The 12,879-nt window shown below is 40.3% G+C and overlaps 1 protein-coding gene and 1 pseudogene across 1 annotated transcript in view; one reads left to right on the forward strand and one right to left on the reverse strand.

The window, feature by feature from the left end:
- Positions 1-215: 215 nt before the first annotated feature.
- Positions 216-12,879, reverse strand: part of PAAF1 (proteasomal ATPase associated factor 1) — a 53,792-nt gene continuing 41,128 nt past the window's right edge. The window contains exons 8-12 of the mRNA XM_039219903.1: positions 12,689-12,780; positions 10,432-10,547; positions 8,604-8,686; positions 5,996-6,078; positions 216-1,051 (exon numbers count right to left, since the gene is read on the reverse strand). Of these exons, the coding sequence (XP_039075834.1) occupies positions 974-1,051; positions 5,996-6,078; positions 8,604-8,686; positions 10,432-10,547; positions 12,689-12,780 (452 nt within the window). The 3' untranslated portion in view covers positions 216-973. The remainder of the gene's footprint in view (positions 1,052-5,995; positions 6,079-8,603; positions 8,687-10,431; positions 10,548-12,688; positions 12,781-12,879) is intronic.
- On the forward strand, positions 2,155-2,940 carry LOC120222203 (annotated as a pseudogene).

A 12,879-nucleotide genomic window follows, 5' to 3' on the forward strand; every position in this document is an offset into this window, starting at 1 on the left:
GAGGTGGGCATAGGAATTTCTATTTCTTTTTTTTTTTTAATGTTTTTTTTTTTTTATTTATTTATTTCTGAGAGAGAGAGAGAGAGACAGCGTGAGCAGGGGAGTATTAGAGAGAGAGGGAGTCACAGAATGAAACAGGCTCCAGGCTCTGAGCTGGCAGTCAGAACAGAGCCTGACGTGGGGCTCGAACCCACGAACCGCGAGATCATGACACAAGCGAAAGTCGGATGCTTAACAGACTAAGCCACCCAGGCGCCCCAGGAATTTCTATTTCTAACAAATTCCCAGATGATACCAATGCAGCTGTTCAAGGGACCACAATTAGACAGCCACTGCCTTTACAATGATAAGATTCAATTTTATCACCTGTATTTGGGATGATCAACCATGTCAGTTTGCCAAGGACTGAAAGTCACATGTAGCAGAAAACTGCTGTCCACACTGAGACAGTTTCCCTATCTGTGTAAGAATCTTTTCCCAGATTGCTGCTTATGGGATATTTACTGCTAACAAGCAGTCTTTCTCTATGTCCAGGCCAACAGGAAGTGCCTAAGACAAGAGCTCAATCAACTTAAATGACTTTCTGGAGTAAATATTTAACAAAGTTTTTCGAATTCAGACTCCTCCAAACATATATTCTTTGTTTCCTTCAGAGAAAAGGCTCTAGTCCTCTGGTCACTGCAAACATTTAACACAAATGGTATTAAGGTCAAACTGTAAGCATCCATATCCTCGCCCTTGTTGTTGGAGGTGAGCTTATACATGGTTCAAATGTGAGCTTCTTACTCAGTTCACAGTAGGTTTTATCATGGAATGCTAATTCTACATGGGCCAATGTAGCTGATTTTCTGTGATGTCCAAAGGGTGCCCAAGACAATAAAGGGACAATGTCCTTGAGAAGGACTAATGATTATTCTCTTTTGTGGACTAGGGCCAAACTTTTTCATTAACTGGGATTCTTCTTTCCAAGGGGTTAGAGGTCAGAAAGCTGATAGCGTCGCACAAGACCATCTCGACAGCATGTGTAGATCTGCTTCTCCCATGTGGCTACCTGGAACATAAGAATTCACAGCTCAAAGGAAGCCTGGGATTCTTCTATTCCAAAAACACAGAGCCCTGTCACTGACCTGCTTTAGTACAAGTAAGTCTAAGAAGCTCTATTGACTCCAAAGACAAGAGGAGAATTATATCCATGATATAAAAATAGGTGGCCGCTATCCACAATAGCCAAAGTATGGAAAGAGCCCAAATGTCCACCGATGGATGAATGGATAAAGAAGAATGGATACGTATATATACGTATACACAATGGAGTATTATTTGGCAATCAAAAAGAATGAAATCTTGCCATTTGCAACTACATGGATGGAACTAGAGGATATTATGCTAAACAAAATTAGTCAGAGAAAGACAAATATCATTTGACTTCACTCATATGAGTAATTTAAGATACTACACAAATGAACATAAGGGAAGGGAAGCAAAGATAATATAAAAACAGGGAGGGGGACAAAACATAAGAGACAAATATAGAGAACAGAGGGCTGCTGAAGGGGTTGTGGGAGGGGGATGGGCTAAATGGGTAAGGGGCATCTGAAATCATTGTTGCACTATATGCTAACTACCTTGGATGTAAATTAAATAAGAAATGAATGGGGGCACCTGGGTGGCTCAGTCGGTTAAGCATCCAACTTCGGCTCAGGTCATGATCTCACAGCTCGTGGGTTCGAGTCCTCCATTGGGCTCTGTGCTGACAGCTAGCTCAGAGCTTGGAGCCTGCTTCAGATTCTTTGTCTCCCTCTCTCTCTGACCCTCCCTTGCTCACAATGCCTCTCTCTCTCTCAGGAATAAATAAAACCTTAAAAAAATTTTTTTTAAAGAAATGAATTAATTGAAATAAAATAAAAATAGGTGGCGAAGGTCCAGGGCACTTATGACTACAGAACAGAGAAAGGAATTATCCAAATAGCATATCTGAGGGCAGAGGGTCTGTACCTAGGAAAGGAGATGACCCACAGATGGGCCAGGGTATCTCTGAACCTTGTAAAATTATATCAAAGAAGTTCTCAGTAAGTGCCTGTCTGATGAGGAGCGAGGCACCGCTGGGGCTGCACAGTGGCACCAGGGGCTGTGGTGAGTCCCACTCAGGCATGCAGCCTCCAGTGGGAAGGCTCAGCCACCACTGCCACCTTGCTTGGTGTGTGCATGGTGCCAGCAGGCTGCCGGCACCACAGATGGGCCAGTGTGGCACCTCCTCTAAGACTGAGGAGTTTCTCAACCTCATCTTCAGGGGAAGCTGGCATTTTACACTATGTGGAAGCCCAGGTCTTCATCACTTATGATCACTTCTTTGCAGATGTATATCCTCTCTTCCCTGCTGCAGTGATCTCAACCGTGGAGTGCCACTTTTCATTTTTGGTTGATTGGCTGCTGTGCCATAATCTAGGAAAGCTGCTGCAGACTTGCCATATCTGTCATCATCCTACTCCTGGATTTTGTCATAGCAGTTGTAGCCATTTTGGGATACAATTACAAAGCAAAGGTGGAAAATGAGGTTGATCACAGCATTCTGAAAGTCTCTTCTCTACAGTGGAACCAACTCTATACTGGAACCATCTTTTAAGACTGGAGAAATAGAGACTGGTTCAAATAAACCAAAAGACAGCCAGCAGCCATAACGGCAGGCTGGCCCACTCCTCCAACCTCCATGCTGAGGGATGTGATGCTCCTATTGTGAAGAAACTGCAAGAAACCATGGTTCATGTTATCTGGGCAGTGCTGGCACCTCCAGCTATTCAGCTGCTAGGCAGGCTGGGTGCATGCATCATATTGTGCAGGAGGAGAGATCTTGCTTATGAGGTCCTCGTCACTGGTGGAACTATGCATAGTAGAAATTGCAAGCCTGAGCTTTTAGTCTTATTGTTCAGATTTGGAAGGTGAATTGAGCAGGTCTACTAATGTTGGCCTCATGTGTTCATTTAGTTAAACCACACATAACACAGGTGTTGGGATACAGCAGCTTAGTTCTTCACGTGCCCACTTATGGCTTTCTTTTCCTCTGTTCTATCTGACTCTCCATGTCCTTAAGTTTTCTTTTTAAGATTTAATAAATTTGTCTAAAAAATTTGTTTAAAAGAGAGTATGTGTGCACACTGTCTGCAAGCAGGGGCAGGGCAGAGAGAGGAAGAAAGAGAATCCCAAGCAGGCTCTGAGCTAAGAGCACAGAGCCCCATGTGGGGCTCAATCCCACAAACCGTGAGATCATGGCCTGAACCGAAATCAAGAGTTGGACACTTGGGGCGCCTGGGTGGCTCAGTCGGTTAAACATCCAACTTCAGCTCAGGTCATGATCTCAGGTTTGTGAGCTCAAGCCCCGTATCAGGTGAACTGGAGCCCCACTTTGTGCTCTGCACTCTCTTTCACACACTCTCTCTCTCTGCCCCTCATGGGTTCTCTCTCTCTTCCTCTCTCTCTGCCCCTTGTACTCTATCTCTCAAAAATAACAAAAAATATAAAAGAGTTGGACACTTAACTGTCTGAGCCATCCAAGCACCCCCCACATCCCTAAGTTTTCAAGTACAACAATGAATGTTCTAATTTCAGAACCATTTGTGAGCTGCACAGTGTGGGAGAATTAGAAGAGGACCTGGGCCTTATTTATTTTTTATTTTAGATAGAAAGAGAATGCTAGCAGGAGAGGGGCAGAGGGGAAAAGAGAAAGAATCTTAAGCAGGCTTCACACTCAGCATGGAGTCCAATGAGGGGCTCAATCCCATGACCCTGGGATCATGACCTAAGCCACAATCAACAGTCAGATGCTCAATCGACTGAGCCACTCAGGCACTCCCGGTGTCCTTAAAAAAACAAACAAACAAACAAACAAACAAACATATATTGTAGTCCAATAAAATAGCAACTGTACAAAATGGCTAAAATAGATTTTAGAATCATACAGTGTATATCTTGATTCATCTTCTTTTTTTTTTTTTATTTTTTTTTTAAATGTTTTTTTTTTTATTTATTTATTTCGAGGAGAGAGAGAGAGAGACAGCATGAGCAGGGGAGGGTCAGAGAGAGAGGGAGTGACAGACTCTGAAACAGGCTCCAGGCTCTGAGCTGGCAGTCAGCACAGAGCCCGACGCGGGGCTCGAACCCACGAACCGCGAGACCATGACCTGAGCGAAAGTCGGACGCTTAACCGACTAAGCCACCCGGGCGCCCCGATTCATCTTCAAATTCAGACTGAGCTTTGAAACCAGCGGTTTTTAACCAAAACTGGCCTAATAGGAGGAGCACAACATGTGCTGTTTTAAAACAATATGTGTTTTTTGTTTTTATATGACTGAGCCCACTCATCATAAATCTAAACTCATTAGGATTAATATACCTAGGCAGACCAGCAAAATAGCATTTACATGTGATCTCAGCTGTAAACAGAAAAATCTAATTCAAAAAGTCTGTATCACCCCCTCAAAAAAAAAAAAAAAAAAAAAGAAGCAGCCTGAGACTCAAAGGTTAAGAACCACTAATTTAGTAGAAGTAGCATGAATTCTGAAAGTAACTTAATCTCAGGTTTGCTGAAGCATAGCTACATGACCTAAGGCAACTTTCTCAACTACTCTGGATCCCATTTTTCTCACTTGTACTCTGGATCTCACTTTTCTCACAAAATGAAAATGGTGTGTTAATTTACAATACAAAACACTATATAGAGATTTTTAAAAATGAAGTGGATCTAGGGGCACTTGGGTAGCTCAATTAATTGTCTGACTTCAGCTCAGTTCATGATCTTACAGTTCGTGAGTTTGAACCCCACATCAGACTTTGTGCTGACAAACCTGCTTCAGATTCTGTGCTCCCTCTCTCTCTGCCTCTTCCCCACTGATGCTGTCTCTCTCTCTCAAAAATAAATAATAGAACATTTTAAAAAAATGAAGTGAATCTATGTACATTTATCTGAAAAGAGCTGTTAACTAAAGATGTTAACTAAAAGGGGTGCCTGGGTAGCTCAGTTGGTTAAGCCTCTCCTCTGACTTTGGCTCAGGTCATGATCTCAAGGTTCGTGGGTTCAAGCCCTGCATCAGGCTCTGTGCAGGCAGCTAGCTCAGAGCCTGGAGCCTGCTTCGGATTCTGTGTCTCCCTCTCTCTCTGACCCTCCCCTGCTCACTCTGTCTCTCTCTCTCAGAAATAAATAAAACATTTAAAAAAATTTTTTTTATTGAAAAAAACATTTAAAAAAGATGTTAACTAAAAAACATCTAACATAACAAGATGTTAACTAAAACAAAAAGTTATAGAACAATACACATAGAATGATCCCAATTATGTACGAACAAAAAATAAACTGCACTATTTACATAAATACATAAACACAGGATGTAAGTGTAGATTGTCCAAAACTAGTCTTGAAAGATACATACCGAACTGTTAATGCTACTTACTTCTGGAAAGAAGAGTGAAACCAAAAAGGTCTTAAAAGGTACCTTTAAGTCTGTATAATTTTGTACTATTTGAATTTTTACAGGTATGTATTAACTGTATAAAAACAAGAGAAATAATAATACCTATACTTTAAGAAAAATAGCAACGAAACAAGATGATACACGTAAAACATCCAAACATCCAACAGAATGTCTGGTCAATAGATATTTCTCCTTTCATTTTTCTCTTTCCACTCTAATCAAATGAGTGAATTTTAAATAATAATAATGATAGCTAATATTTACAGATTTAAAATTCACATATTTTTCATATGCATTATCTCATTAATACTTTCATTTTACAGAAGAACTGAAAGACTGGAAAGATGAAGTGCTTTACCAAGTTTCTAGAGCTAGTAGGTGGTGAAATCACTCCTGACACAAAACTCTTTTTGCCTTCTATCTTGCCCCTAAGTGTTTTATCATCCTGAATGCCCACCAAGTAGCTGGATTCGATCCCCTCATAAGCCCTAGATCCCAGGTGAAAATCACCCAGGCTCCTCCCATGCCTGTACCTTGTACACAGGGTCACAGTCGGCCCCAGTGAGCTCAATGAGATAGTCTAGGTCTTGTTGGACAATGAAACAGCTACCATCACCTAAAAGGCAAAAGAAAAATTTAGATAACTGAAGAGAAAGCTGCATGCAAAGGAGTTTTAATAAACTCAATATTTTAGTTTATTTCTGTACATCACTAGCCTAAAGAAGATTATCCCAAAACTGAGAATGGCAAACAGATCTCATTATGTGAGTCAAACATGAGGACCTACAGTGGCTGCCTAAAATGCTGGGCTAGAGGATTTGAAGGCCAAGTGCAAGCGCAGTGGGAAGAAGGGCTGTCATTGATTAGTAATACCTGCCCAAGGCACGGAGCAAGCAACTGCAGGTTTATATGTTTGATTACCCTAGATAAGGATTTTTAACAGAAAATTTGTCTATACAAATGTTTTTTTTTTTTAATGCTTTATTTATTTCTAGGGGAGAGAGAGAGAGACAGCGTGAGCAGGGGAGGGTCAGAGAGAGAGGGAGTCACAGATTGAAACAGGCTCCAGGCTCTGAGCCGGCAGTCAGCACAGAGCCCGACGCGGGGCTCGAACCCACGAACCGCGAGATCATGACCTAAGCGAAAGTCGGACGCTTACCAACTAAGCCACCCAGGCGCCCCTCTATACAAATGTTTTAAGGAAAATCTGTGCTCCCAAATTATTCTTCAATCTATAAATTTGACCACACAAAACTAGGCAAAGGAGCATAGTTGTTATACCAAGAAAATAAAAGCATATGTAATTTTTAAACTTAATTTTCTCAAGAGTATAGACAAAGGAAACCTGAGATGGTCTATAAACTGCTGAATAAGGTAATTTTTTTGTTATTTTTTTTACTTAATATAAAAATAGTACATGCTAATTGAAGAAAACTTTAAAAACAAAGAAACAGAAGTAAAAAAAAAACACTCATAATCTACCAAAGATAATCACTGTTAATATTTTTATGTATTTTCCTATCTTTCCTGTGAAAATTTTTATTTTACCCAGTTGACAGCATATTGCATAAAAGAATATCTTTATGTATGATGTTTTTCTGAGTAGCACTGTGACTTTGCATAGAACCCAGGATAAACATTTTTTAATATAATTAATGTTTTCAAGCTTTTTAAAATTTGAAAAACTGCTGTCCAAAACTATCTGTTAATCAATTTTATTTTAAGTTATCTGTTAAACTAGTGCTCACTTTGGCAAAACATATATTATCTGTTAATCTATATCCCAACCAACAGCATACAGGAAGACTATCTTTTTTTTTTTTAATCTTATTTTTGAGAGAGACAGAGACAGAGCACAAGTGGGAGAGGAGCAGAGAGAGGGGGAGACACAGAATCCGAGGCAGGCCCTGGGTTCCAAGCCACCAGCACAGAGCCTGACGTGGTGCTCAAACCCACGAACTGCGAGATCATGACCTGAGCTGAAGTCGGGCACCCAACCAACTGAGCCACTCAGGCGCCACAGGCTGTATCCTTTCTTATGCGATTATTAAAAATCATCTTTTCAATAAAATAATTATGTTTTAGAGACACATATATAAATATTGACAGGTGAAATAATACAATGTTTGTGATATGTTTCAAAATATTTATAAGAGTTGAAGATTGTATGGGAATGGGCAAAACAAGATGAAACAGGAATAGCCATAAATTGGTAATTAATAAAAATTGTTTAAACTGGCAATTTCAATTCTCTCTAGTGAATCAAAGTATTCCAGAGGACCTCAAAGATCATCTATTTCCAACTTTTTCACTAGCACAGAATTCCCATCACAGCACCTTACAGAGTAGCCAACCAGCCTATGCTTGCCCATCCAAGAGTTAGTGGTACCCACTACAATGCCAGCTTCTCTCTTACAAAACAGAATACTTTTCCTTGAACAAACATATGGCTTCTGGTAACTTTCTTTTATTAGCCTTAGTTTTGTCATTTGAAAACAGAGTTATATTATGATGAATAAGGTAGAGTCATTACTTACTCTCAAGGAGCCTGGATGGAGGAGGATATAGACAATTCTAATGTAGTGATAAACACTAAGTGATAAACATAATATGCCAAAGAATCATGGAGGACCATGCCCTTAACTCAGGCATTTAAACCTATGTTTATTTATATATTAATTTTTTTAAATGTTTATTCATTTTTGAGAGACAAAGAGAGACAGAGCACGAGCAGGGGAGGGGCAGAGAGAGAGGGAGACACAGAATCTGAAGCAGGCTCAAGGTTCTGAGTTGTCAGCACAGAGCTCAACATAGGGCTCAAGCCCACGAACTGTGAGATCATGCTGTGAGCTGAAATCAGACGCTTAACCAACTAAGCCACCCAAGCACTCCTTTTTATTTATTTTTTAAATGTTAATTTATTTTGGGGGAGAGAGAGAATATGTGTGAGCAGGGTAAAGGCAGAGAGAGAGAGAGAGATAGAGACCCAAGCATGGGGCTAGATCCCACAAACCATGGAATCATAACCTGAGCCAAAATTGAGAGTCACACATTCAACTGAGTGAGCCACCCAAGTGCTCTTAAATCCATGTTTAAATGACCTACAGAAAACTATCTCTCTCATCTGGCTACGGGACCCACCTTGACTAGCAATGAATCCATCTCTGAAACTCAGCAGGGACAGAACTGGTGCTCCTGATCTGTGGATGACTTGTACTGGAACCCTAGGGTTCAAAAAAAAGGAGCAATTTCACTTTCTTTCTTCAAAAGCAATGCTTGCCTATATTCAACACATAGTACTCACCACACAAAAAGCATACGGGACAAATATGGACAGAGATTAAACATTCATATAGTTTCTTTCTTGGCAAGGTACTTAAAGATCATCCACGAAAAACTACCTTCAAGTGAATCTAAATATGTCACTAACTAAATGAGTCATTAGGCTGAATGAAGTCACCACCAATAACTCCAGTTTGTAGGGGAGGCCTGATAACAGTTTACAACAATGTTAACAACATGTTAATTATTTTGCTTATACACAGAATTAAGACAACTGAAAAATATTTAGAATGTCAGGACTATTTAAAATGAAAGAGAAAGGTATGAATCAATTTAATATATGTGTAAGGCTGATTTTCTAATAGTGATCAGAGCAGATTCCCTATCTCCACAGAGCAGAAATAAGTAAAAAAGTAAAGTACCTTAAATTATGGAAGAAAAGGTACAAGGTGGTCACTCTTTCATTAGAATTTCTTCACTGCTTTTGGAATAAAGTACAAACTCTTCTGGATGGCTTGCTAGTACTTTCTAAACAAACTCCTGCTTTCCTGTCTGGAATCACTTCTCCCTCCTAACCGTCTGTACCATACATATTTCCTGTATTTCAGAGATCCCTGAAAGTGCCATGCATGTCTTCACTCTGCTCTATATGCCATTCTACCAAGGCAGGCCCCTTCTTCTTTATTTGGTAACTTCCTAGTGGACAAAATCCAATTAAAGCTTCATTTCCTTGGAGAAACATGTGCTTTCTCAAATTTGTGTGTAGAGCCCTGTCAGCCCACTGATCACAGCTGCCTCACAACAGTCTTTAACCTGCCCATTTTTACTGTTAGAATCCAAGTGCCTCAAAGGCAGAGTCTATATCTTTTATTTCTGCTTTTCAGAGCCCACAAAAGCCATTCATTCAATGTCAATTGAACAAAGGAAAGAAATGGAAAGAAGAAGGGACAGAATTGCAGAAATTGTTAAATCCTGGGGCGGAGGGGTTGTGCGATTTTCTCTGGCTATCTTTAAGACCAGAATAAGGCCTGTTTCAGATAGGTTATGATCCAAACTAAACAAAGAAACACAGCTGGCTTACATGAACTAAAAATGATCAATCTTGGGCTAACCCAGATTTAATACCACTGAGAAAAGTACTGAGCTCCTTAAAATTACAAGTTCTACACAATCATTTTAAGTGAAATGTTAGTTCATTATTAGATTGCAAAGTAATCACTATAATAAGACAATCATGACAGATTAATCAAATTACCTTTTTAAAAAAAAATTTTTTTAATGTTTTATTTATCTCTAGGAAAGAGAGAGAGAGAGAGACAGCGTGAGCAGGGGAGGGTCAGAGAGAGAGGGAGTCACAGACTGAAACAGGCTCCAGGCTCTGAGCTGGCAGTCAGCACAGAGCCCGACGCGGGGCTCGAACCCACGAACCGCGAAATCATGACCTAAGAGAAAGTCGGACGCTAAACCGACTAAGCCACCCAGGCGCCCCTAAAATTACCTTTTAATATGATTCCAAGAATAATATGAACAATCAGACAACTCACACCGGCAAACCTTTATAAATGGAAAAATATACCTTTGATTCAACAGTCATCTCCATGCTACCCTAAATCAATTAATTTGTTAAAGCTAATAAAAATTTCCACTCTGTAGAAGACCTGCATCATGCAAATGAGTGATGACTCACCTCGGACTCCTCACGTCCAGCTGATAAATGTTTCCATCCTGCGTCCCAGCCAATAACAAGAAGCCAGAGAGAAAAGTACAGCAGTTGAAGGCATCAGAGCCAACAAAGAGGAACACCTGGGAACAAGCAGGAGACAAAACTGCTATTTAGATTAATTTGTTTTCAGGAATAAACAGACACCAAAAAAAGAAAATTCTATTTTTAGAGAAATTTTCTTTCTTCTCCCTTTCAGCACCCTTTTTTTTTTTTTACAAATAGTTTATTGTCAAATTAGTTTCCACATAACACTCAGTGCTCATCCCCACAAGTGCCCTCCTCCATGCCCATCCCTCCTCCCCCCCACATCCATCAGTCCTCAGTTTTTGTCAGCATTCAAGAGTCTCTCATGGTTTGCCTCTCTCCCTTTCCCCCACCATTTTCCCCCTTCATCTCCCCCTTGTTCCTCTGTCAAGTTCCTTCTAATCCTCCTATACGTGCAAACATGATACTTGTCTCCCTTTCAGCACTCTTGATCTAAACGAAGTATTCACCAACACTGGAGGAGGAACCACTCTCATGATTTCAGGAACCTGAGGCTCGCTGAGTACTTCAGCAGTGTATGTAATATCATACCCTGAGGTGGCAGTTTTCAAACTATTCCCCCTCAACACATTGACTCATAGGATCCTCAAAACCCCAAATCCTTCTTCTCCCACTTTTTGTTACAACCTTCCATTTAAGAAACACTTGAAATTCAAACATTTAAATTTTGCTTCAAGTCACTTCTAACAACCTTTTGAAGGGAGACACTACATAGGAAAAGAAACAAGCTTAAATGAAGTGACAACTTAAAGAATTAAAGGGGCACCCGGGTGCCCCAATTGGTTGGGTGTCTAGTTCTTGGTTTCAGCTCGGGTCATGGTCTCATAGCTGTGGGACTGAGCCTCGCACTGGGCTCAGTATTGAGCATGGAAACTGCTTGAGATTCTCTCTCTCCCCTCTATCTGCCCCTCCCTTGCTTGCTCTCTCTCTCTCTTTTTCTCTCTCAGAAATAAATAAATGTTAAAAAAAATAAAAAGTAAAAAATTACAATTCTCCCTATGTGCCTGAAAAAAGAAATTATCAGATTTTTATTTATTCTGTACTATTAGCTCAATGTGATCATTTCTCCTTCAAATGTTCTAAAAAGGAAAGAAAAAAAAAAAAAAAACCCAGCCAAGCAAACAAAGCCTGTGATTTCTTGTTGGAAGGAAAAGCCAATGTGGAAATTCAGAGTACAAAAGCAATATGATCAAAACAAGTGATGTTCCTGGAATGTCATTTCTGAAAATGGAAACATCACTAGCACAATGAAGTAATGAGAAGAAATGAAAATACAAAACCTAGGGGAGTCTGGGTGGCATAATCAGGCGTCCGACTTTGGCTCAGGTCATGATCTCACAGTTCATGAGTTTGAGCCCCGCGTTGGGCTCTGTGCTGACAGCTCAGAGTCTGGAGACTGCTTCAGATTCTGTTTCCTTCTCTCTCTGCCCCTCCCCCACTCATGCTCTGTTTCTTTTTCTCAAAAATTTTTTTAAAATTTAAAAAAAAAGAAGAAAATACAAAACCTGTCACCAAACCAAATCATTAAAGTTATCTGGGTGATGCTGACAGAGACTGGAAAGAATTTTTTTTTTTTTTGGAAAAAAATTTTAAAAATTAAACCCCAGGAAACTCAGAGCTTAATGAAGAGCATATTCTTGCCCAGCAAAACCTCAGAGGCTGAAGGAAAAGAATCAAATTAATTCTTCCATACAAGACATTCTGGCCATTAATTGATCAAAAGCCCTGAATGCAGGAGTCCTTTACTCAGAATTTCTTCACATTACCTTGGACATAGAACGGAATCTATACAACCTTGTCATTTTACATGTAGCACACTAAGGCCCACAGAGAAAGTGACTCAACAAAGATCACAATTCAGTAGAACATTTAATCCTCATCACATAACCCTACAAGGTGCGTACTACTATGCCTAGTTTAGTGATGAGGAAACTGGGGCTCAGAATGTTTCAATAACCTACTAAATGTCATAGCTGTTGTGGAGGAGCTAGGATGTGAATGTTGCCCTTACTCCAAAACCCCTGTTGTTAATCCTTACATTTCACTGCTCCTTACTCCTGTAGCTTCCTCAAAAGGTGAACAGAGGGAGCAAACAGAAATGGTCCAAAATAGCATTTCAAAAATCAGAGTGACCCAGGTTGCCCCAGAGTTCAAAAGTCTTAGAGGAACCACTTGCCGGCTGCCTGCTCTGCAGTCCCAAGCACTGAAGTTTCTTATCTTCCCGTGCCAACAGCAGCATTTTCGACTCCGTTCCAACCTCCCGTTCACCTGCATGACAGATGAGCCATGTCAACAGTGGGCTGGGCTGATCAGCTGGCCGTGCCCAGAAAGCACAGATACTGATGGCTGTTTATTGAATTACTGTTA

This window comes from Hyaena hyaena, unplaced genomic scaffold (genome assembly GCF_003009895.1).
Source record: "Hyaena hyaena isolate Hyena2069 unplaced genomic scaffold, ASM300989v1 scaffold_848, whole genome shotgun sequence".
NCBI lineage: Eukaryota > Metazoa > Chordata > Mammalia > Carnivora > Hyaenidae > Hyaena > Hyaena hyaena.